At 40.7% G+C, this 26,735-nt stretch overlaps 1 protein-coding gene and 1 long non-coding RNA gene across 3 annotated transcripts in view; one reads left to right on the forward strand and one right to left on the reverse strand.

The window, feature by feature from the left end:
- Window positions 1–26,735, reverse strand: part of tbc1d22a (TBC1 domain family, member 22a) — a 138,119-nt gene that overhangs the window by 56,167 nt on the left and 55,217 nt on the right. For both annotated transcript variants that reach the window (XM_028021139.1, XM_028021140.1), the window contains exons 10-11: window positions 16,509–16,615; window positions 2,362–2,437 (exon numbers count right to left, since the gene is read on the reverse strand). In XM_028021139.1, the coding sequence (XP_027876940.1) occupies window positions 2,362–2,437; window positions 16,509–16,615 (183 nt within the window). The remainder of the gene's footprint in view (window positions 1–2,361; window positions 2,438–16,508; window positions 16,616–26,735) is intronic.
- On the forward strand, window positions 24,900–25,721 carry LOC114146787 (uncharacterized). The gene is made up of 2 exons (XR_003595964.1): window positions 24,900–25,007; window positions 25,591–25,721. It is a non-coding gene; the product is annotated as an uncharacterized LOC114146787 (long non-coding RNA).

Below are 26,735 nucleotides of genomic sequence, written 5' to 3' on the forward strand. Positions count from 1 at the left end.
ATAATGGAAAAAAAAAATTTCCAGGGTTCCTTTTGCAAAAAAAAAAAAAGAAGAAAAAAAGTACCAACCTTTACCGACATTCACGCACCATTTAAATGCAGCGGGTGAGTCGTGCTCGCCCTCTGGCTGACGGTGCGAGCGACGGCAGAGCGGGACGGCGCCTCAAGTTTGCCAAGAACGTGAGAACTCAGCAGAAGCTTGCTGTGATAAGAGCGTGTTTCGCACAATGCATCATGTACGCCCATGCATGCCTCATGAGTGTTAGGTTGACTAAGTTATAAAGGGAAGCTTTTCTTTCCCCCCTGGGAGTAAAAGGGGGAAAAAAATGATAAGACGGAGAGGAAAAGGGCAACTTTGGTAATTAACACATAATTTTAACCATGTGTGGGGAAATGTCATTAAACTGTGGATGAGTCCACTCGGTTTGCATATATTATCTTCCTGAGCCCCCAGCCGGCCTCGTATTTCCCCCTGTACTGTATTCACGAGCATGCACGCGTTTCCACGCAGCCGAGCGGAATGCTAAGCAGCCGGACGCCATATTAGAGACGTGTAATTAAAAAGAGCTTAAAGTTATAAAACGTTCAAGCAAAAAAAAAAAAAAAAAAAAAATCGTTTACATGCACAATAAACTTAAAAAACACACAGCATTAGTTAAACCACAATATTTTTTTGATAAAACAAAAAAGATAAATTTTTAAAAACATTCTTACACTGATATATGTGGAAATGGAAGGCGATATGACTGAATAGGTGTGCATTAACTCAGTTTCAGCATTCTGCCTGCTTCGCTTCACAACAAGCAATAATTATAGTGACTCTGCTCAAGCTGAAATAAGCTTCTGCTACTGAGGTATAATTTTCCTGTGTTTGTTCTTGGCAGTTGCTTATTTGGGCCATATATAGAAGATGGGTTAGAAAAGATCGAAATGATCTTGCACAAAGGTATCAGTCAGGAGAGGGAGGGAAAACTGTGGGGAGAATGTGTCATGGTTCTTTGAAACTTAACACAGGCTACGGTGTATTTTGGACCCAGCTACAATGATGAGCATCACCAAAGGAACACCACATCAACAGTGAAATATGTAAAATATGGGGTTGTCACTATCAATTTTTATTTATTTATTTTATGTTTTGGGGTGGGGGTCAAGGTGGATAAGATTATGATAAAATTGCAAATACCCCACAGCAAAATAAGTCTCAGTTATGACTTAAGTCTAATAAAATAAATTAAAGAGGCACTTCAATCAAGCATTGTATTTTTTTATTTATTTTTTGGGGGGTAGGAGGAGCATTTATGTGGATGGCTTAGTGAACGTGTTTATATTTTGACCCTGAAAAGATTTTTTTGTCTTTTTACCCACTGAATTCCTCTCATATTGTGGTTTTTATATAGATTTGTGATTAAACCTTTTTGTTACCTCAGGTGATAAAAAAAAAAAACAAAGAAAAAAAATGGGCATTTACTGGAGTATAAATCCACTACAAATTTAACAATGAAATACAGTATAGTCAAGACTTACAATCAAATTTACCTAAGTTATTTTTTCAAAATTAAATTTTTTCTGTTCCTCTGTTTCAGCTTCTCTATGTGACATGGTTATAATTATATTCAAGAAAACCAAATTTAGTTGGAAACTACGTTAAAAAATAAAAGTGTAATTTCAATCGTGAATGTGAAATCGAACTCTGATGCGAACAAAAAAATTCACTCTCCTCTAAATATGTAGGTTTCTAATGGATGACAAGGTGATTGGAGACCGCTCTAAAAGCAGGAAGTGGACTACAGCACAGGGCATTCTGGGTAAATACAACCAAGAAATTGCTTGTGGTCTTTTCCCCAAAAGACAATAAAAAAAACCCACTAGAACTCTGACACCAATCCATTTTTGTTCACATTTCATAAAGACGGACGTTGCGCTCAGTGTCTTCTTCAGAAGTCTTTATGTTGCTCCCCTTTGCGGTTCTTGGTGCAGCGCCACCACAGGCAAGGGAGTGGACAGGTTTTTCAAAGTTTGGGTTCATCTGACAACGTAGTTTGAAAATGTAACAAATGTTGCAATTTTAGTCCCCAATGGAACAAAGTTTGCCCGGATACCCAAAAGCAGTTTGTGATCAAGTTAAATTTAAGGAATACACAGCAAGATTTAGCTGATCTCGAGCCATTGAGGGCATTTATGTCTTTTCTGTAAAAGACAGGAAAGAGGCGGGTGATAAAGCACCCAGGCAAAACAGAGGCATAAAGCAGCAAGTGGAAATCAAGTCAAAATGGATGCATTGTTAGCAAAAAGAACTTTATGGACGGGCGGAGAGAGGAAGGGAGGGCGGGATGGATGAAAGGAAGCAAAGCAGATGACTCACCATCAATCCTGCTGACCAGCTCCTCAAGGGCCTTGACTTTCCTCTGAATGCCTGGCTGAGCAAATGTATAGTTGTCCTGAGGAGAAGACAGAAATCAGACAGAGTCAACGTGGACCCGGGCGCCGTCTAGAACAGAGATATGACTTCACATAGCAGAGTTGTTTTATGTTCTTAGTGTTTAAGCCGTCTGCAAACTCTCCTGAGCGACCTCCATCTTCAATGAAAAAACGATGATCAAGAACCAGGTGGGAAACAAGATTGGGTTAAATGGATAAGAACAACAACAGCTAAAGCAAAACAAAAACAGTTTTTATTATATTATGAAATCATGTGTTTGGAATTTTGTCCGACCCGCTGTAAAAAACAAACAAAACAAACCTGCTGTTAGGAAAAAAGCAAACATGATTCGTTTTCAGAGTGATGTTCTGCAGACACGGGGCCCGAGGGGTCAGCGTTTCGCGGCGCACAACAAAAACAAATGCAGAATTTCACAATTTTCACTTTGACAACACATTCTCGCCAGAGTTCAGAGGCTATTACAGATATCAGACATGCTTTAAGGAGGCAATTTCTTCCGAGGCATCTTCTGAAACGGCAAATGAAGAATAAAGGCCAGCTAACTGAAATTGGCACGGCAACAGAAAAGAAAAAAAAACAATCAATCTGGCCTTCGATGATTATGAAGCTATGAGAAAGCAGGAGAAATTGTGTTTTTGTTTCGAGCAGCGGGGAGGCTCATTCCCGATCCACTTAGATCCCATCCAGCAGTCCGCCCCGAGGACCTACTTATGTCCAAAGAGAACTTGAGCGATTTATGGCAGTAGTTTAGATTTTGCTGCTCGTCACATAAAAAATGGAGAGAAAAGATACACACTCTTAAATGTCTAAACTCCATTTTGACACTCCTCTTTCTTTTAAAAAGAAAAAAATATATATGGGGGTAATAAGCCAGATCATAATCACAGGAGTCCGCAGAGTCAGACGGTCGAGCTTGCAGAATACAATCCGTGTGGGATCAGCGCGTAGGCATTTAAGTGTGTGAGTGTGCGCCCGAACACACGGACGCGGCGAGGATTACGTTTCCTTGAGGGGTCATTTCGGCGTGGCTGGAGAACAGCTGATGAGGCAAACGACCCCACAGATGGAGAATGGAGAGAGAGAGGTGGAGAGGGGAGACGAAGAGTAGGAGGAGGAAGACCATTTCAGCAGGAGCCATTTGCCAAAAATATAAAGGAAAAAAAAAGAAAAAAACTTGCATCTCTAGCCGTTTTTCAGGCCTACAAGATGCTAACAGATACTACATATTCGGTCGTGTTCTGGTTACACAGATAAGAACCTCGTTAGATGATGTCCGCTTGCCAAATAAGGCAGGTATCTCAGAATCAGGAAGTAACAAGGGCAATTTCAGTGATGATGCCGTTAGCAAAACGTTGCTTTGTTTAAGGAGAAACTATTTAAATAGGTTGTGATCAACCCAAACCACTCCATCCAGCAAGATGGAGTTGTTAAATTCACCTTTAAGTGAATGTGAATTTAACAACTTCAACAGTCCCTGTGATTTAGAGCAAAGTTGTTGCAACTGGAAACTGGAGCAACTGGAGTAAAAACAGGCTACAGCAGCAAGCAGCCCAACTAATTAAGCAGCTAATGTCAGCAAAATAAAATGTTTAGTGTTAGGATGTCTCCAATGTTCTCATGCATCTGTTGACTTGCATGTAAGTGTTTTGAGGGTGACAGGTAAAGAGTTTTAAAAAAAAGTAACTAGTTGTTTGTAGGGGGGGGGGTATTAGTTTTTAATTACATTACCACATTCAGAGAAAGTCAGTTAAATAAAGGAAAGCATTTCTCTTCGTAAAATCTCTGGTGTGTTTCTGAGCTCTCTTCTCACGTGTGTGATGTGGGTTTTCATGTCTTCCCATCTATTCCGAAGCAGGGCTGCTCATCTTGAACCGCAGAAAGGCGAGTAGCCATGACAACAGCAACTTCAGCTCTCACATTTACAATTAACCTGGAGCTGCTTTAATTGATCTTTTTCTTAAAATTCTCACAAAACAATAGTCTCACTCCGCATTTAACCACTAGCTTGATTTCTTGATTTGCCGTTTTTCCCGCCTCCTCCCTCATCATCTTTCCATAATCCCGCCTGAAAGTGATTGACTTTCACTATTCCTCGCTTTCCACCATCTGAAATACCTTTTAACTTCACTTTGTTTCTTGTTCATTTACTTTTGTTCGCCAGCCTCCATATTCTGCCCCTAAGCCTCCTTGCCTTTCTCTTTTTCCTAACACTCCACAGTAATGCAGTTAGGAGCTAAGCAAGTGAGAGGGCCAGAGCAAGTAATTACATTTGCATTATTGAAGCTGCTGCCTTTAATCAACTGCCTTTCTCTGCCTCTTACCACCTCTTCCTCTTCCTGCAGGCTTTTTCTCCCACTGCCTCTTGAACCGGGCCTGATACGCCTCCTTCGTGCATCAATGTAATAACACGGGAGAGCACGGAGGCAGAATAGGGCTTTGACATTGAGCTGTCTCTAAACAAGTGAATAAGGCACGACTATTTGGCTTTTTAAAAAAAGTGCCTAAACTCCTAAATCGTCAAAACTAAACTCTTTTGTTCATTTGGAGACATTTGGCAATTATCTATCCTTATGTTCCCAAAACGTTCCACTGCTATTGTTGCCTTCAAGGGACAGTTCAGCTTTTTGAAATAGGCTTGTGTGAATTTGTCATTAAGTTGTATTACTTGTGCTAGAAAGATGTCATATTGCAGTGAGATTTGTGGGAAAGTGAAGAAGAAAATGAAAACAGTCAGATGAGTATGCTTAAAGGTCATTTTATTCAAGTCAAACTGAAACTTTTTGTATCTATGGGACACAAAGGGCACCAGCAGATATTAAACATCTGGATTCTCACAAGAGAGCATTAAGTTTGCTATTTTATCAATGTTCACATTACTACAAGAAATTTTACTTCCTAAAAACTCCAACATATTAGGGCGTACTTCACTCCACTTGATGCAAACGTAAATCGGACTCTTAAGCACAAAGGTCAATGTTTGCGACCGCACACACAGTGCCGCACGTTAAATAGCTTGGCAGGGAACAATGTTCACATCACGCTATTTAGTATGCGACATCATGAGGAAGAAATCTGGTGACGATTTTTTATAAGTGTCTGACGAAAGAGATTGAAAAACATAGAAAATTGCACGATACATCAATGAAGGAATACATGGACTTTCAGGTACTTAAAAAAACGTGGGAGAGAAAGTTTAGATCTTGGGTAAGGATGAGGCACTGTGTCAAGACAAGTGGAAATACCGGAAACGTGTATGAATGACCATGAAATGCCAAACTTCTGTGAACAATACGCACAGTATGCTTCAGAATGTGGCCAACAGCTTTAGGACTTCACCTTATCAGCTCACCTTCAGCCTAGAGGGATCATTTTCCTACAACTTCAAGACCTGGAAGAGCATCGGAATGGACCACCTTCAATGTCTCGGATGACAGAAAAATCCCTCCAGTGCCTGTTTGAATATATTTTATATCTTTAAATAAAAACCAAACCGTTCCTCTTAAATCTGTGCCGAATCAGGCCCCTTTCTCAAAACTTGCTTTGAGAAATCTGAATATATTTCACATCTTTTAAGGCCTGAAATTGAAATGATTAAACTTTAACCTAGCAGAAATATAAAGCCTATCCGTTTTCCTCCTTATTTCTCCAGCTTTGCCATCTTTAAACTGACTGATCGTCATTCACGATTTTTTGCCAAGTAGAAACAGCCTGCTGCTGGCACAAACTTTAAGTGCTTTTAAATTTGACTCCTCATTTACCCAGACAAAAACCTTAAATAGTGACATTAAACTCGATTCTTTCAAGCTGAGAGGGTAAAACAAATGTTTCTCTACTTGCACCAGGCATCCTGATGGCCCTTGTGTCAGGCCCATCTGTGCCTCCCTCCCCACGGTGAGAGACAATGTGGTTCAGCCCATTCTCACCCCAAAGCACCACTCTCCCCTAACTCCCTACAGATGGATTAGTGTCTTCCTTCCTATTTAGAAAAGAGACTGATGAAAATCTCAATTTCAGCTTGAGCTGTCAAAGTTGTCACAACTGAACAGAAAAATCTTCAGTAAGGAATATTGTATCGTCAACAGGGTCAAGCTCCGTTGGTACACATGGGAAACAAAGGCTAGGCTTGACTGGTCGGACCCAACAGACAAGCTACTGAAGCTCAAATTGCTGAAGGAGAATATGTGGGTTCTGACAGAAAGTTGTTGCTTCAGCACCAGAAATGGACTGCAAAGCAAAAGAAGAAGGTTGAAGGTCCTGAACTGTGGAACTGGACACTGTGCTGACAATCCATAGGAGGAAGTACTTTGGGCAACAATTTGTTGTAAAACCATGGATTCTGCCACCCATGTAAAAGTTAACTTTGAAAAGTACCACCTACTTAAGTACAGAACCTCTCATGGGAACTGTCTTATCTAACGGTTATGACCTATTTTGCCACAAAGCAAAAACGGTTCAAGAATACTTTTAAGTTTCACCCAAAATGTTTGAGATGCTCCAAATACACCAGACCTCAATCCAACAGAGCATCTGTGGGATATAACAGACAAAGACGTCAGATCAGAGGAGTCACTACTGATCAAACATGCAGGGCTGAAAGAATCTGCTGCTAGCAACTCGGGGCCAGATACCATTGCAAACCTTTAGAAGTCTAGTGGAGAGTATGACTCAACGGGTCAGAGCAGTTTTGGCATTTAATGTAAGACTAGCACACTATTAGCAGGCGGTCATAATGCCAATTCTTCTTTGTGTCTCAACAGAGTCCAATGAACACACTGATCTGCTCACCTTTTATATGTAGACCTGCCATATTTTCTTCTTCTTTGTAGCCCTCTCCGTTTTCAAGTTCAACTTAAAGAATCCTGACAAAAAAATTTGATTGATGCATTTTCTCTTGTCTATATAGCTGACTACTGCCCACTGATATATTGCTGCAATGAGAATAAAATACCTTTTTCATATTGTCATATTTTTACCATTCACCATTACTTTGCAATTTCCTTTTTTCTCAGATTTCCACTAGATTTTATGTCCTGCCTACCTGTCTGTTACTCTTTCTTGCTTTCTCCTTTTTTGTCATGTTTTTTCATTTGCCTCCACTTTTACTCCCCATCTTCTTGTTCTCACTTCCTCTCCTTGTCATCTCCAACAAGTCCGATCTTTGATCAGCTGAGGCAACACAAGGAAATCGACACCAGCTCGTTTATTATTCATACATTTTCCCCTCTTCTCCCGCCATCTGTCCGTCAATTCACAAAAAGCGTAAGCGAAACTGCTTTGTGGACACGCGTCACATAAACAAGAACGCCTGTGTCTCTTTCAGAACAAGGTGTCAACAGCTTCCCGTTCTCTCCTCCTTTGTTCGTTCCCTTTTTTCATCCTCTCTTCTCTCCCAGTCAGCTGAATCAATAGCCGCTCTTCACCTCTAAGTCTATTCTATTAGGGACAACAATGGCGCCACATTGGACTGAGATTGCCTCCTTTTGTGGAACCGGATGTCTATCAGCAAGTTGGACAGAACCAACACAACAGAGCCGGAGGAGGGACGTCTACGTGTTTGAGAGAGGAAAAAGTGTGATAAGTCAAGGGAAGAACGGAAAAAGAAAGAGATGACAGGTCACGATAAAGACTAGACAATAATGACACGGCCGACTGAAGGACAGGGCAATCATCTGTCATTCACTACTACTGTAGGTGCTGGAGAGCAGAACAAGGAAGCAGAGTGATTACATGAGCGGGTTTGGATGTACAGACAAAGATGAAGTTAATTACACATGCAGAGGTGTAGCAAACTCTAAACATTTTGATCTTAGTCAAATTTATCTTCATTTGGTATTATAATGGACATGAAACGGATTCTTTCCTTAGTCACTCCTCAAAACGTAAAAGACAAGAGAACTTGCCACTCAAGTAAAGTCCAGAAATAGCTACTTTAAAACTCACCAAAATTTGCCAATATTCAAACTGCAGGAAATTATGCAAATTTTTCAATAGCTTGAACTATCCCAACAGCTGATGGAAGCAGTTTTAGCTGCTTGCTTCAGCTAAAACAATCAGTAACAATGCCAAAAAACAAAACACTTTTTCTTTAAAAACAATTTAAATTTAAATTTCAAACAAGCAAGGATGTGTATTTTGTACAACCTTGTATTTTGGCAAGGTTGTGCCACAATACATCAATCAATGGCTAATTATGATGGTAATATCAGTCAGAAAAATACATCACAGTAGTTTATTATTCGTAAATATTTCTGTGTAACATAAAGCCACATTATTACGGGAAACCTTTTGTGGGATTCTTTTCTTAGTGAATATTTAAAATATTCAAAAGAAAATGCAGATTGGGAAGCTAAGAATACCTAGGCACTAAACTACTTGATATGCTATTGGCTGGCATTTGCAGAGCAGCCAATCCAAGAGCGCCATAATTTTTCCTTAGCATTGATTGGCTGTGTTAGACTGTAGATATTAGCGTCTGCAGTTGCGCTAAGACGGTTTCCAGTGTTTATATTAATGCACATTAAGGTGTATCTGGTGTTAAAACTACTAAAATAGGAAGTTATAACAATTTTTAGAGGGGGTCTCAACTATTTGCGGATTGTGATTATCTAAAGAGGCTAGAACAAACTGAAATAGACTTCAGCTAGTTTAAGCTTATTTTTTTTATGTGATGTGTCTCATTGGCAGACCAACAAGATTACTCATTGGGCTGAAGTCAACGCAGTAAAAAAGAATACTGCTTTGGGTGTTACTATGTGAGTGTTACTTTGGATGCTCAGCTTGCACAAAACTAAAGTGCCAACGGCAAGCACACAGGGTTAAGCATTAGCTTAGCAATTTAAGCTAGCCATGCCACCTTGGAGATTGTAATACATACATGTGTATTACTTGGCTTGAAGGTGCTTCATTGTGCTTGATAAAGATGAAACCATTACCAGTTTTAAAGGTCACAATGCTAATGTATCACTAGCAACCACAAAGGGTTAGCGATAGCTTAGTAATTTAAGCTAGCCATGCCACCTTGTTTATTGATTATTATCATCAAGTTGATTGTTATATTTGTGTATTTCTTGACTTGATGCTCCTCAATACTGCTAGGCAAAAATAAAGCCATTACCAGTTTTAAAGGTGACGGTGGTACAATTTTCAACTGTGAATGTACCAGTTTTAATAAGAAAATTGTGAAAGAGACTCAAACAAAAGCAAAAGAGCACTGGCGATTCCTCAGTTTTCAAAGAACACTTTCAGTACAAAGATGAACATCTTCTGTTATCCAGCTATTACAGCTATGCTTTTCAATTATGAGTAAGTTGTACTAGCTAAGGTAGCCCAATCTAAAGTGTTTGACCAAGAAAATTTGCTCAGCCTCGCAGGACAAACTAGGACTCTCTAATTATGTAAACTGTGCTTCTAATATATTGGATATTAAAAAAAAAAAATCAGGTCACTGCTTTACTGCTGAGAATAGACAGTAACTTGGTGCCTTAACTGAATCAAAATGCATGACCCGTCTTCTACATCCTTTGCATCATTAAAGCAGGAGAAGCCTGAGCAAGACGTTTTAAACTTAAGAGGGAACCTAACGTGTTTTTTTTAGCCTCACTTGATTCTCATCACATCCTTCAAGCAGCTGTTGCCACTTCCATCTCGGATGACCTCTAGTTTAGCAGGTGAGCAAACATGCTGCAGATTGTGAAAGATGAGGGGGGTGAAGAAGGTAAAACTGTGAGCTAAATTTTTATCAGAAGGAAATCTAAGGGGTCCAATTAACTACTTTCTCATCATTCAAAATACAAAGATAAAGAAGACAAACGTACACAAACAGAGGCAAGCATACACATCAGACAGCTGATCGGTTGGTTCGTCTGTCTGTGTAGGTTAGCGTTTGGGAGGGGCGGATGAGTGACAGACCAAGGTGATGCTGCGGTACCCTTGGGAAAACAAGAACAAGACATGGCGTCTGGTTTGGTCCGGCTACCGTCTGCTAGATGTTGTCCCTCAGACCCCGGTTTCACTCCAGGGAAGCTCCATCTCTAGCCGCCACCCCAGGAACAGATGGTCACCTTGACAATGAGTGAGCATACTCAGAGTGGCTTGCGGCCCGAAACGAAAGTGATAAATGTTGTGCATAATGTCAGATTTGTGTATTTTGTATGTATTGAAGCATTTAGCATGGCTACAGACTGTCAATCAAAGTTAACTGAAGCAAGCATTTGAAAGATGGGAGATCAGGATCATATCATGCATGGACTTCAGAACATTTTTGGAAAGGAAGGAAAAACCTGAACATAAATTTTTAGGGCAAATCTAAAAAAAAAAAAAAAATTCAGAAAAAATAATATTAATTTCAATTGGGTAGAACAGACCTCCCAATGTACTTAATGTTTTATTTCATATCAAGGAAAATATAGGACAACTTTAAATTGTGTATCTTCAATCTGGAGGACATTGATGAAGTAACGTTTATTTTCATAATCAGGAGAAGAACAGAGATCAGGTGGGGAACTTGCCTGAGAATACGATATCTTGTTCAGCTATATATATATCTACTTGTCTGCATCTAAAGTCTCCATGGTAACCAGCTTCACCAGAAAGCAATGGGTGGTATTACTTTCCACAACTTCTACAGGTTTTAATTTAGATGTTCATCAGGATATTTGATGTTTGCAGCTGTATTTAATTCATGATGTAGTCTTTGGTTGCAGATTAACTCAAAACAGCCAAAATTAGTCATAACCCGAGCAAACTACGGTTAAAAGTTCTCTTCAACACGTTTCTTCCAACTAGAAGTAATTTTAACCCGTTTGAGTCAGCCTACCGGACAACAAAGCTTATGCTAATTTCCATTGCAAAACGACACGATGGCTGACTTTCAAACCTTTGCGTAGTTAGATAAGATAAGTTGGACATGTACATGTAAGTGTTGGCTAATTACCGATCTCCCAAAATTAAGGAAATTGGGGTGGATTCATTGGTGCATCCCTAATTTTCATGTGTTTAAAAAGTTCCAGTTAAAGTGCGTAAGTAAATTCAATTTAGAGTCTGTGGCAGGACTTCAATTTGAAAAAGCTGTAACAGGTAACAGGATGATAAAAAGGCTCAATTTCCCTGTAGCACGAGTAGTTGCTGTGGATGTCATTCTCAAGGTTATAGGTTAAAAAAAAAATGAACAAGTGGCTGAATGAAGCAATTGCTCATTTCTCTCTTCTCTCTAATAAACTTTTATATGTTATTGTACTTTATAGACTTGAGAGAGGGAATATAAAATGTATGCCATTCCCAAATTACAGCCTGATAGGAAAGCTTCCTTGTACTTTCAGAGCAATAACAGCATACTGAGAAGTAGTATCCCCAAACCGCTAGGGCTGTGACAAGAAAAAAAAAAGAAAATTAAGGTTCCACTTCCATTTGTCAGGATTACTGTTGAAATATAATAACTTTAGATCCCAGGGCGAGATTACGTTTCTCAAAGTTAGGGTCCAGGACTGCAAAAAATACATTTAAGAGCCCCCGTTGTAAAGGGCACATCTGCAGAATTAGCATAAAAGACAGGTTTTGCTGGCTTTTAAAAACAGAGATCCCCTTAGGGTACTCTGGGAGGAGGAAAAATGGACTTCTCAAAAGTTTTTGACTTCGTTTTCTAGTCCGAGAGAGGGACTAAAGCTCATTGGCTGCGTGTGAAAAGAACACATCAAGTGGATTAGTCAAAAAATTAGTCTAAAATGTGATATGAGGTGACTCTTTTCCTTTTTGCAAACGCATACAAAATTTAAATCTCCGATTAACTAAAGCAGATTTTAATCAACAACACACATTTATGACAGCTTCATTGAAATTTAATGGAACAATTTACGCGGAACCGCTTTGACAAGCTAAATTAGCGAAGTTAGCCGGAGGCGCCGTCCACGCTACCAGACTAATTGGCTGAAGAAAAGCCCGGGCCAGCGTGAGGGTCAGCTTAAAGATTCATTTGAAACAGGCAAATGCATTAAACAAAGAAAACTCATCTTCATGTCTCACTGCAGCATTTGAAGGCGGCTTACGACAGCTCCCGCCTTCCTTAAAAGCACTTTAACGGGTCACATGACTGGATGACATTAATAAACAATGCTCCATTTGAATGTTTGTAGTCAAAGCGCTGAGACTGTAGCGCAATACTTTACCGTAATGTTGCAAATGGTCTGTGCGCCATTTTTGTGCTGATGCACTCCCTTCGCTTGTCCGTTTAAAGGAGAAAAGTCCCGCAGTGTCAGAAAAACGTTCATCTTACCCATAAAACCCTCTCCCACTGTCCACTAGGCGGCGTGTGTGTGGAAGATCCAAGATAAACTCATCAATAACCTCACATTTAGAATCATTTTGCATCTCTATGAAAGCCGGCACATTTATCTCTTTATAAAGTCTCCAGTTAGTCTAATTTGTCAACACAGAAAACAGAACTGCTTGAATCTTTCAGTCTAGCATGCTCTTTAGACGAAATGGTGTTGGAGGGTGAGGTGAGGGAGAGGGGGTCGATGCTGCCAATTAAAGCGGCAGCTCATTAAAGAGGCTGCTTAAGTGAATTGACAGCCAAAACGCTCCCTTTTAGGTAAAAGACAAGCTTAGCAGCGAGGCACTAAAGCCAGTACTAATGGATAATTTACTGTAATGAAGAAAGGAGGAAAAAACTAAAGGCTAGCAAGTCGAGCCACTCGCACACTGTGGCTGGTGTGGAGACGTTTTAACCAGCTTTGTTCTGCAAGTAAATTCATTTTGGTAATGAGAACATTTAACTGCCTTGAAAAGCCCACACTATTTTTAAGCTGTTTTTTTCCCCGCAACGTTTTGTTACTGGGCAACCACAAATTGAACTGAGCTTTGTTGGGATTTTATGTGACAAATAGCAGCGCATTGGATGCAGTGGAAGGAGAACGATATGTGGTTTTCAAACATTTTAACATATCTGAAAAGTGTGGCGTGCACCCTGTTTTACTCTGATGACCCTAAATGTTAAAAAAATGGCAAAAACAAAACCATAAAAATGTATTCTTGGAAAGTTTTAAATCAGACATTTTTTAATTGTAATGTTTTATCAAAAACAAATCTAACCTGTTTTTCAATCATTATTATGAAATATGAGTAAGAATAAAATTGAAATGTTATTCGCTGTGCTCATTTAGGCAAGTAAAAACAGAAGGTATGAGGCAGCATTTATGCTAAACTAATGAACTAATTATTGAATAGTGAATAAAAGTAAATAAAATTAAAGGTCTGGGTGGAACTGACCTAACAATGATGTATTTCTTGGTCCCTACATTATCATTTGTTCACAAATATTTGGCAACAACCCTCTGAAGATTATTCAGCACACAACAATTTACTCATTTCATTTATGGATGTCACAAAAAAAAGGGGTCTGAATATAAATGCACACCACACATTTCAGATTTTGAATTTGTGAAAAACATTTTATGACCATGTGTCCCCTCTGCTTTCTATCAAGGCGCCGACCCAGCCGCCCTCGCCGCCTCAGTTTACTGCAACAGCATAAAGTGGATGTGGGAGGGGCTGCAGTCGAGGTCGGAGCAAGCATCACCAACTAATTACAGCGCTCAGGCACCAACCCTCGGTCAGATTGTTTAGAAAGCATTAGGGGGGAAACACGGGGCCTCCCTGGTGCATTGCACATAATTAGTCCGAAGCCAAGGTCACACACAGACATAAGCACAGGGACGCGCCGCCGCCACACGCATGCGAAAGCACACACTGCATCCTCCTTCTCTCTTCCTTCCACTACAGCTCTCCTTTTGCTGCATCTTGCTCTCTCAGGGGGCAACAAGGCACAGCGTCTATTAATTTCCTGAATGAATAGCCTAGCAACTGGTTAATGGTTATTTAAGGATGCTCACATTTTATGCAGAACACAAGGTCTGGACTATTAATTACCTTTAGCGCGGGGCCGGGGCGAAAATTTTTCAGTCGCGCAAATACAATACATCCATTACGGCCGACATAAACAAAGAGAAACGATCAAGAAAGGCAGAGTTCTTAACCTCTGATTTATGGAAGCTCTGCTAAAACGTCGTCACTTCCCAACACCGTTAGTAAAATTCACAAATCTGAAACAAAATTAAGGAGAGGAAGCCAAAGACGTGTGAGAAATAAAGCCAGAACGGAGGGTGCTAAGTAGCAGCGGTGCAGCTGACTCCACCATCAGCTCAGTCGGGCCCCGTTTGGAATTGACAGATGGCTGGACCGTGACCGCTGAGAGCCGGGGTCGATGGAGAGGAGCTGGTGGCCAAAAAGCTTCAGGATGAAAACATGAAACCAAATCAAGTTTGCAATCAAAGGCTTTCGAGACGCTTCGGACCGCTTTCGGCGAATCCGAGCCAAGCGCGTTTCTGAAACGCACACGGCGTGCGCAGGGTGTACACAAAGAGGTTCGTGTGGGTTTCTACCAGTCTAGACTGTGTTAAGTTGCTGCAAACAAGCAACTTTCACATGGACACAAAATCAAAGTGGAGACAAACTTGTTGGTTTAAGGACTTAGCAGCCAAAGCTGCAGCTCAGATGGTCACTACAACAGATACCAAACTGTTTGCAAGCTTCTTTTTTTCTTTTACTGAGCTTTGATACGATTCAGGGCAAGATATTCCTACAACTTAAGTTTATGACATTTTGCAAGTAGCAGCACATAATGAAAACATCAGACGCGGCAATAAATGTTTTCACAAATAATCTGAAAATTGTAGAAGAAAAAGTTATTCGGTCACTTTAGGTCCAATCCTCCTAAATAAAATCCATTGTTACCCATTTGATTGTTAAAAATTAAGCGATGGTTCAAAATTTAATGGCGACTAAAAACATGGTGGCCCTAGCTGCTTCAACGCAGTATATGTAGAACATTTCCACCAAGAATGACACCAACAGTAAAAGGATATATATTTTTTTTGTTGTCTGATTGCAAACTTGCGCACTTTTTTTGACCTTGTTTTTGTTAAATATTCTGTTGAAGAAAATGTATTAGTTCACTTTATGTCAACGTTTGATATTGAAGCAGCATTCAGGTTTTAAGCTCCCGCTGATCTAAAAGAAACTTCCAGAAAACTGCAAAACTGCTGAAACACTGAGTTCCTTTAAATCAAGGCTAAAAACCCACCTGCTTAAAGTTGCATTTGATTACTAAAACTGGAGCACAGACCAACATATTTAATGTATTTGTGCTTGATAATTTTGATTATGGCATTTGACAAAATGTAATGTTTATTGCCTGTTTCATAACTGGTTACTGTATTATGTTTTTAGGATGTAAAGCTCTGTGAACTCCCTTTTTGGTGAAATGTGTTATACAAATAAACGTGACTGACCTAAAGCCTAAAGAAAATTGTTTAATTCAAAAATCTAAAATTTCCTATTAACAGATATTGAAAATAGAAAGCCAATTTTATTCATGTAGCTTTAGAGGATCTAAACAAATTTCGCTTTGCTGAACCAAGGGCAAAAATGGCTCTTAGGGATGGAAAGGTTGCCGATCAATATCTCAACCTCTGAATATCTCATAGAGCACTGTTATTACTAATACAAGAGGAGGAAGTAAATGCAAACTGCTGAAAAAAAAAACTATATTTTTTTTGTTTTTTGTATGGGACAAATAAGAAGTCCTATTTGTGATTTGCCAAAAGCAATGTAACGGCAGAAAACCAAAACTTCATATTACTCTAGGACTAAGAAGCATGGTGGTGGATGAATCATGCTGTGGAGATGCTTTTCTACAGCAAAGACATGAAAAATAACTCAATCACTTTATAAAGAAACTTCATAAAAGAAAGATAGTGCCTCTAAACATACAACCTGCAATGAGGTTGCAGAGGAGCTGCAATGGAATGTTTTAGAATGGCCCAGTCAAAGCCCAGGCACAAATTAATTGGAAATCTAAAGAAGAAAAATGAGTGGAAATTTCTGAATTTGGAAGTGTGACCACATTTTAATCTGAGCTTTAAAGTCAAGTCAAACAAAAGGGATTTTTTTTATATGTACACATACATACTGCTTTCACCGTTTAATCACACACACACGCCTACACGCTTTTTTACCTGGATGCCGTCGAGCAGTTTGCTCATGCACCAGAAGCTGTCAGCCTCAATGTTCCTCAGAGCCTCTTCCTGGAGACTGGACACGTCAAAGTTTTCCACTTCCTCCTCTGGAGAAGAGAAAATGAGAGCAGCAACAGAAGATGAGGAAGGAGCTCTGCGAGGAGCAAAACAGACGGGCTCTAACAGAGAAAAGCCAGCAAAAGGGGAAAGTGAAGAGAAAGGCAGTAAATGACAGAAAAAGGTACAAAGAAAAATGTGTTCTGCTTACAGTTTTGGAGAAAAGCTGAGCTGTAGCTACCTGTTAAAAGCAAAAGTTCATCCTTTTCCGGTTGCTTATGTGAACATTTAGAAAATGTCAGAATAAGGTGTACATTTCCCTTTCGAGTGAGGGATTCTACTTAACATTTCACAGGGTAAACAATCGAGATGTTCCAAGTTTTGTACATTATTCACAGCTCTCGTAATCCCCCCCTTTCTGCTACTTATAATCCCACAGTTATAACTTTGCGCTTTAATGTTTAATTTGGATCTCGGGGTCGAGTCAGGTAGAGCTGGGAGTCTAAAGGCGACGCGAAGCCGGGCTTCAAACGCCGTCACCGCCGCCGGAACAAAAGAAAAGCGTTTGAAAGCGGCGAGGAAGCCGAGTCATCTCCGGTGGGTGACTTCGACGACGGGTGTCATCAGATGTCATTAACGGCAGCAGTGTGTGACGGACTGCAGGGGCTCTGACGGGCTTCTGACAAGCCACTGACAGCCAGTGGAGAGAAGATGGGACGAGACTGATTAACAGTGATCCGGAGAGGGGAGGAACCGGAAGGGGCGTGGGAAGGGGAGCAAAGTGCTTCATGCGTTATTTTTGTGTGTGTGTGGTTGTACAGTATAGGCAAAAAAAACCCCATTTTGAATGGGGGGGGGCTGTTATGTAGTTAGGTGAGCTTATGTATTTTCCAACAGACACTTGAGTACAATTGGAAGACCCGGCAGCTCTGCTTGGTATCCTTGGCAACCCTTGTGGTACGCTGTCAAGGTTGTAATGAGCATGCTCAATCAGACAGACGGATGGAGGGTCAAAAAGCTGGCAGAGCGCCAAAGCTACAAACCAACAGCTCCAACCTTTTAGAAGTGTGTGTTGTGACTGTGTGGGTGTGAACTTTCTCACATTTCAATCACTTGCTTGAAATCCCACCGATTTACATTCGGTGGGATTTCATGCGATTGACCAACACAAAGTAGCGAAAATATATGAAGTGGAAGGAAAATCATACATGGTATTTGGTTTGAAAAAAGTTTAACACCACAAGCCCTTTGCAATCCACTGTAAACATGAACCACAACCTGTCTCATACACGGCATTAAACAATACAATTGCGATGTGATTCATGCAGAAATGGGTACAAGAAAACAAAATGTGCACAGAGAGGCCAGTTTCTGCTTCTCCTCATTTCCCTTTTCATTCCATCAAAGTGGTAAGGATCAGAAAAACTAGATGGAGGGGAAAAAAAATCTAATTTTGCTCACCTATCACGCTGATCTTTAATACAGCACACGGATGTGGTCAGAGGCTGCATTGTGATTAGATGTCAGTATTGTTCGCAGGAATTGAAGGAAATAAAAGCCAGAAGATGTGATTTGTCAGCAGGCGACGATGTTTTTTGAAGACACTGCTGTTTTTTGCTTCTTTTTTGCAGAGGTTTAATCTCAAAACAACCTTACTTTCAAAATGAGATCTAAAAAGTAAAAGGTGTGAATTAAAACTAAGCCAGAAAAAAAAAGTCAAAGACAATCAATGAGATCTAAACCTGGAGCTGAAGCCACTGTCCGAACAGCACAGGAACAAAAAGCCTCCGTCTGACCAATCTGGGCTCAATCCTCAATTTAAAAGCCCGTCTTTAGTGATCCAAAAGACAATGACGCTACATTAATATGGGACTCTCTGTGGTACGCAGCAACACCCTGAGCTCCATTGACGGCATTAAATCTGCAGTTGAAAAGATTAATTGCGAACAGACTGACTGGCAATTCGAGTGGTGTCATTGCTGATTAACAGGGCGGTGAGAGAGAGCCACTGCTCCGGTGTTTTGGGAGACCCTGAGAGTCCCCGAGTCTCAAATCTGTCTTTGTCGCGCCTACGGCCTCGCTGTCGGGCAGATTCCCAAACCCGGGCCTTGACTCAGGAGCAGATTAGAAGGGACGGCTTCCAAGTGTCCGGCGGTTGCTCTGGAATTAGGCGCAGCTCATCACAATAACAAGGACACACAAGAGGAAGGACTTTAGAGGAAGAGAGGCGGTGGAACGAGAGCGGCTCCGGTTGGCCTGGGTTGGATCACAGGGCAACACTGCCCCCTGTGACTGTGGAGGGAACTGAAACCCGGCGGCAGCATCCAGATGAAAATAGATCATTGCTTCAAAGCTGGGGTGTTGAGTCATTTTCAATGCTTGATAGCTCTCTTTGAACACTACTTTATGGTGAAACCATGGGTAATTTTCACACTACCACAAGGCTGTTATCATGAATAAAAAAAAACTAAAAGGAAATAAAGAAAGTAACATTTAGTGAACTTTGATGCTCTGCAACACGAGGGTTCCTACAGTTTTCAGGAAGAAAATACAGACTTCTTTAAATTGAATCTGGAATGTGTGAAAACAAGAACAACAAGGAAAGTAAACTGACGCAGGAAAGGAAAGAAAGGCAATTTGTAAAAAAAAGGGAAAAAGGGGAGAAAATAGGCCAGTACATGCAAAACAAGGAAGAAGTGGGAGGAGTAACATGAAAAGAAAGGACACAAGGAAAAATGGTAGAAAGAATTTGAGTGCACAAGGGAGGAAGTAAAAACGTAAAAAACAGAAGGAACCACACAAGGAACGAAAGACAGGAAAAGATAGAACTCAAGTAAAGAAAAGGAATGAAAACAGAAGATTGAAAGCACAAAAAAGATAAAAGTTAAGGAAGAAAAGAGTACAATAGTACAGTACAATTAGATACTGGGAAAAGGAATGAAAACTTGATTTTTTCCATGCTTAACCAGACCTGTAAAATTGTGAAATCTCATTCCACCCAATTCCAGACAACATAGAAAACCCTGATAACAACCAACTGCTGACCTTCCATCAAGAGAAGAAACTAATTAATTCCAAGGGACCCTGGCCCCCAGCAGAAACTCCAACAAGATATTCTCTAGCTGATTATTTCTGGTGGTCTGCCCTAAAAGAACCAGCTGACAATACATGTCTGGGATGCCATCTCTCAGGGAATGCTTAGCAAATGAGCCGGGAGGGATTTTTTTTTTTTTTTTTTTTTGGCAGTTCAAGCCCGAATGAGCTTCACATCACGAGGACGGGAATTTCGGCAGCTTGAGTTGCGTGTGAGATGAGGCTCCTTAATTGTCCCCGGCCAAATAATGAACTGCCGATCCTCTGAGGCAGACTGCGACGTCTTGAGAGAGCAGACACCAGCGTTCGTCTTGGTAGAGGGGATAAGAACTTGTTTGGCACGACTTCTGAGTCGAGCCAAGAAGCATTCACTGCTCACGATGAAAGCTGGGGAGTGAAACGCTTTCGTTTGTTTTGAAAAGCCTTAAAGTGAAACGGTTGTTATGGAAATGTGGTTACCGGAAGATGCCACTCTTTGGGATTTGGGCTTTCTTTTCTTTTACTTCCCTTCCACCTTCCCCATGGTGCACGGTCCATAAACTTTGACTCTCATCCAGCTTCGCTTGTCAGAGTTCCAATTGTTTTAAACTTTAATTATTGCTCTGTCTGTGGAAAAGGCACGGGTTGGTTACTAAGTATTTAAAAAGTTACAGTTTTTAAACCACAAAGAAAATAAACATTATAGCCTTCCTATGGTTTAAACTTCATTTAATGAGATGCCAGCTAAAGTGCTGAAGCGTTCAGACTTTTTTTTTTTTTTTGAGAAGATCTCAGACACGCATTGGGTTGAAAAAGAAAACCTCAGTACTGTGGTCGGATTATTTAAAATGAAAACAGATACCTGAAATACTTTTTTTGGATGTTGTAGTCACCCTGTACTGTGGTTATGTGTTAATTTACCTATGAAGCCGGTAACAGAGATCTGATAAGTCGGGATGGCTTTAATGCCAGGCGTGAACAATCCTTGTGAGGAAAGTCCACTTGTGGGATCTTCAAATCAGGTTCTTGAGGACCAGCATCTTGCAACTTTTAGAGGCGTCCCTGATTCACCACACCTGAGGAAAAAGACTAATTCACTTCCTCAGTATGCACTCAAGTTCTCCAGAGTCCTGCTACTAACTACATTATTTGATCTTGGTGTGTTGAAGCAGAGATGCACCTAAAGATTGCGGGAAACTGAATCTTGAGGCCTGGGTATGAAGACCTCTGATCGACATAGACCTAACTAAGCAAGAAGCATGTGATTACCAGGTTTCAACTGGACCCACGTAAGAGCTGGCCATCACTCACACAGTCTGATCAAACAAATGTACCAAAATAACTACAATAAACAACTGCTTTGAATTGAGGTTATCATACTGTCAGAATCTTACATCAACTCTTCTTTGAAGGTTTTAGAAACACAGTTTTTGTTTTCTTACTGCCATTTCCTGACTTTTTATTTTGTTCTCACAACTAAATAAGTGCACTTATGGCTTGAATTTTTCAAGTTAACTTTTGCAACTGCAAAAATGTTTGTATTTAAAACTTTTGAACTACTTGATGGTAATAATTGTAAAAGTTACACTTATATCTTCAAACATTGGTGTGCAATCCTTCAAATCTTCATTATTTCTCTCTTTTTTCCCTACTAATCCCCCCTCCCCAATTCTCCGTTCTTGTTCTCTCCACCTCTCGGCCATTTGACATCTCCTCTATCTGCCCTGCCAAGCTGTTCTCCACATTCTCTTCCTCACCTCTCTTCCTACTGGCCACAGAGCCAGCTTCCTGCCAGGCCCCAGGGCTCATTTCCTGTTTGTCCTGGCGCAGGGGGCAACTTGTCCAAAGGGACCAACTGCTTGGTCGCAGCCAGCTGTGAGTACTTGGCACAGCTTGGCTTGCAGAGCTGAGTTGCACCTCCCGAGACCCACAGACAGACACACGTGCGTGGATACACACGGCGCACACACCCGTGCCAAGCGCTGCCATCTGCCCTTTTACAACTACAGGGGCCACAAGGTAACGTGATGCAAGATGATGAACGAGCTAGTTTGGTGTGATGTAATCATAAAGTGCGCGTGGCGAGCGTGTGACAGCTCGACAGCACGCAAAGTCAACAACCGGCGCTAAAAATAAATAAATAAAAGAAACACCCTGGGTCTGACAACCGTCTGCTGGTTCGGATTAATCGGGAGCAAACCTGAGCTGCCAACTTCCGAGGAGAGATGGTAGCCGATCAGCTCTAATGCGCAATAATGCAGTCATCAGTTTGAATTATGGCACCGATTCTGGTTAAATCTAATGATTCTAATGGCTTACAGTTCAGGTGCTAAATCCAAACATGACACAATCTGGCAGAATGACACCCAACTGACACAGCCGAGGGCACGACACTTTAAAAGAAAAATAAATAAATAAATTTTAAAAAATGACGACGACACACGTTAGCTCCCGGGGAAATCTGTAATACTTCAAACGTCTGTGAGTTCAGGCGGCGGCGACAAAATGTGATTTCCTCTCGCTGGCACAATTAGCCTGATAACACCGTTACCTCGTTAATGAGAAGTGAACATTTTCCAGAGAGGTGCCACTTATACTGTTGGATAATTAAGAAAAGAGTCAACATGGCAAAGCTGATGACACAGACACAGCGAGGGAACACACGCGTACACACGTTCAGAAAATCACAAGAGATGGGAACCAATTTATAGTAGCGTGTGACACAAGGTGCAAAGATATGAAAATAGACACCTGGAGGTGAGAGAAAACATAATTGTTTTCTTTCCCCAGCCCTAGTAGATCATTTGACAGAGCAATCTTCATTCGTGATTGAAACTCATGTTCCGTCAATGCTGGTGGCAATCGTGTTGTACATGTTACAAGGCGATAGGCATCTTTCGGCAATCTTTAAGGGAAACCTAAAAGGCTAAAAGTAGTAAAGAGGGTTGACCCCAACCTGCTACACACACCTCTTAGATACCAAGGCAGCTCCCTGACAGTTGATTTATGACGTCTTAAAATCGATTTAGAGACGAAAAAGAATCAAATGGCTGAAGACGTCCAACACCAATCTAGTGTTAATTTCCCTTCAAACGTGAAGTTCTTTCCGATTGGGGCATGCACTCAGGAAAACTGGCCCAACTACATATAGGATAGCAAAGCAACATACAGTTTAATGCATCATCAATGCAATGAGTTGTGGATAGAATTGGAGAAATGGGTCTTGGTTTGGTTTAGCTCTTAGAAGCAGGTATAGACATTGGGATTACAAGGTAAACTTTGAGGAACCATGAAAGGACAGAATTGTAGTGCTTGAGAATTACAATTGGAGCTGCATACAAAGCAGCCAATCCAGGAGCTCCATTCGCTTTCCTTGGCTGTGATTGGCTGTACCCCAAGAGTGGAAATAAAGACGACCACAGATGTTAATTAGATTAGATATTATAATTATTATTTGGCGTTTGATGTGAAAAAAGGCAGTTGTAAGCATTTTTAGAGGAGATTTAATGTATGAGTACTGTATTTCTGGAATGTGCAGGTGAATACCTCTGTAATAGAGGTTACTTTAAATGAATGTTCATTGATGAGGGGTCAAATTCATGTATTTCATAAGAACTAAATGGCTGAAATAAAGTGAAATAAGGTGCTACAAAAGGTTTTTAGAGTGTAATACATCACTTAAATTCTTTTTATGAAGAAAAAGTACTTCTGACTATCCCTGTTTATCCAAACACTTTACTAGACATGTAAAAATTGAAGGTAGAAGGGATAAAGTGGCAATGGAGGGATGAACCAGGGTTGGGAATTTATCGTATTGTGTATCATTTATTGTGATAAATTTAGTTTTTTAAGAATTGTTGTGGCAATAAATTCCAACTAAAATTGTTTAAAACCAGACAGGACTGCCCTTTTTGTCAGGATTGATAGTTTTACTTTTTTATGCACTGTTAGTTCAATAAAAGCATGAATAAATAATACATTCGACAATAAAATGACCAAGAGCAGATTTGTGATACAAATCACACTTCTTCATGCAACCCGCGTCCTAATGAAGCACACTGCAAACAGGAACATTTCTCAAGAGCATTATTTGTGTTTGTGGGGCTACTGTTGCTGTGACACACAGTCACAACCATACAGTTGCCTAAAAAAAAGTAGTAATAAATAGTCCTCATCACTTTTATTGTTACCACAGTAGTACTGCAAAATACTCGGATAAAACCAAGTCCATATCGTCCACCACTAGTACGAACTGACTGAACAGGTGAGAGCTGACACACATCGTACAGGCAGCGCTCTGAATCAACGCTGCCGAGTTCAGCATCGCCGTCAATTATTAAAGGTCTAATGTGAACTGGACGTAGCGGTCTCTGTTGAGGATGTATGAACATCCTCAGGGCAGTTTAGAGAGAAGCTTATCTCCGCGTAGGTAATGTGAGAGCAGGGAAAGCGGAATGGAGTCCAAAAGAACAGCTGCCTCACACACCTCAGTGGTCCTCCGTAGGAAATTTAGAATGCACCAGAGTGAGCTTGAAAAGACAAAAGGGATGTTTAACGTGACATAATCGCCCAGAGCACCGCAGTGGCTGTGAAAAACTAAAGCCCTTAACCGGCCATCTGAAGGCAGCCTACTTCATTCAAACTGCAAGTACACCCACACACGCACACACACACAAAAAGAAAGAAAAATGATCAAATGTCTTTATTTGATAGAGCTTTGAAAAAACCTGTCCACTTAAGAGCCATGCTTTCAGCGTTGAATGAAAACGTCGACCTTCAGCCTCTGCAATGATAAGAAGCACTTCAGGCCACTAAAAGAAAAAAATAATAATAGTAATAATAATGCCAGCAAGGTTCCAATCCCCTACTATCTACTCTATAAGCAGTGTGTCCATACATCATCCCCCGTGTCCCGAAGCTGTTTGTTAGATAACGTAACTCCTTGACATCGAATGGAATGCAGCTATTAATACCGTATCAGCCCGTGAGCAGACACGAAACGAACCCACGAGCCTCGAGGTAAGATGAGAAAGCTCAACGTCCCTAATTTCTACCGAGTCTGCGAAACAATGTTTCGTCCTTTGACGTCGTACAAAGTGTCCCATCACAAGCTCATTTGTAAAACACAGACGACTATGAAAGAATGAGTCGACGCGAGCACAGCTAGTGACATAATCTACTTTTGTGCAACCATGGCGATGGCAGAGAGTCACACAAACTGCTGGGGCGCTTTTTGGTTGTTTTTTTGTTTTTTTTAAAAGACAAGTGTTTTCTCCCTCGCAGCAGCCAAATTCCAGAGCGGTAACACAGGAAGAAGAAAGAGAGCGATCGATATTACAAATCATAGCTGGAGCAACAGATTTGTTCCTGGTGGGTCTTGTAATTGATAACCACTGAAAGAGCTCGCAAACATGACAGCAATCCCAAAGCTATTTTTCACCAAGAGGGAGGGAGGTAAAAGTCAAGTTTGCTGAAAAGCTTAAGTCCCTGGGTTTTCTAAATGGAGGAATAAGGGGCTCCAGCGTGTCATTTATAATATGGATATTTGGGCTGTTGGGCGTTCGTATATGAAATTGTAATTAATCTGGAAGACAGTGCTTGTTAGTTGCTGAAAAGGAAAGAGAAAACTCTAGGATAAAGCATTCCTGAGGTTAGATTTTACAAGTCCAGAGGCAATGAGATTGTAATTTGACCCCCTATCCTAAGAAACCCCAAATTTTGCACCAGATTTTTGCTGATTATGGAAATTTATGGAAGAGTCTTGGAAGGTAAGGACAAAACTGTTCTGTTTTTCTTGATCAGTTGTTGAGATCGTAATGCTGGTGCATATACGGTGCAAAACATAAGACCATAAGAGTCCAAGTATCGACAACTTCAATGTTCAGAGCAGCCGAGCATTCAAATAATTGTTCTTCCCCCTCTAAGTGTTTCTTTTCTGCTTTTCTTTTCTTAGAAATCCTCTGTGAACTGCACAGGAACTCTGGCCGAAGTCCAGACGCACTCAGTGAAGAAGTGAGTCACCCACTGTTCTGATTTTGTGATCAGGTGCTTCCATCGGCAACTGGAATTTAATCAAAGCTTTAATTTTAGCTCATGGACATAATGCCATCATCACAATGACGAGCAAACATACGCAGGTGACTGTGTCAGATGAAATTTCCTGCATTTTCAAGGTGGAAAAAATAATTAAAGTTCAAAATGTAGAAAATTCTTTCTGATTTAGAAGGTGAGCGAGTTCTAAGGTGCAAGCGCGTTAAACTGTTAGTGTACATAATCGCCAAGCTTAGTTAAGGAGATAAAGCATTAGGGGAACGGTAATAAGGAGGCATTATTAGCGCCACCAGACACATTAACACACAGGCAGCAGACGTGAAGAGAGAACACCGTTTGTTTTTAGGAATGTCTGCGTCGCTGCACATTAAAACGTAATTATGTTTTCCTACGCAAAAGCGTGTCCGCGCACACGGTCCTGACGCAATCCAAAAAAAAAGAAAGAAAAAAAGCCACACGCACCAACTGGGAGGCGGCGAGGTGAAACCGGCGTTTCAATTGCCTCCAATTGCATCAGGTCAAGCGGAACACGTCTCGCTGGTGATAGAATGATAAAACTATTTTTTCCCCTGCGATCACGCGCCTGACACGACAAAAAAACAAAAACATGAAGGGATCTGAGGCCTCTCGCTGCAGAGAGCTTCAATTCATGGCTTTTTATAGTCAAGTAATTAAGTTAATCTAAAAATATTCAATAACCTCTGCGATTATTCATAGAGGATAAATCACTTTTTGACAGAACTATTTCTCGGGATCATTTAGGGGCTTCATTGCTTTTTATCTTGAGCGATGAGAGAATCTTTGGAAATACTAAGATATTAAGATTAGGCCGGATGTGGATGAAAGCACGGCCACTGTTGATTTTAAGCCACTGTGGAGCATTGACAACCATGTGTCATTGCACAGACGCCACCACATTGTCGCACATCTTTTTAAACAAATAAATAAATCTCTCAGATACTAAACCTATAACAGTATAAGCTGATGAGGAATTCAGCATTTTCTTCATTTTAATTTTTTTTTAGCCAATTCTTCAAAAAATCTCAA

Source organism: Xiphophorus couchianus, chromosome 6, assembly GCF_001444195.1.
Source record: "Xiphophorus couchianus chromosome 6, X_couchianus-1.0, whole genome shotgun sequence".
NCBI classification, from domain to species: domain Eukaryota; kingdom Metazoa; phylum Chordata; class Actinopteri; order Cyprinodontiformes; family Poeciliidae; genus Xiphophorus; species Xiphophorus couchianus.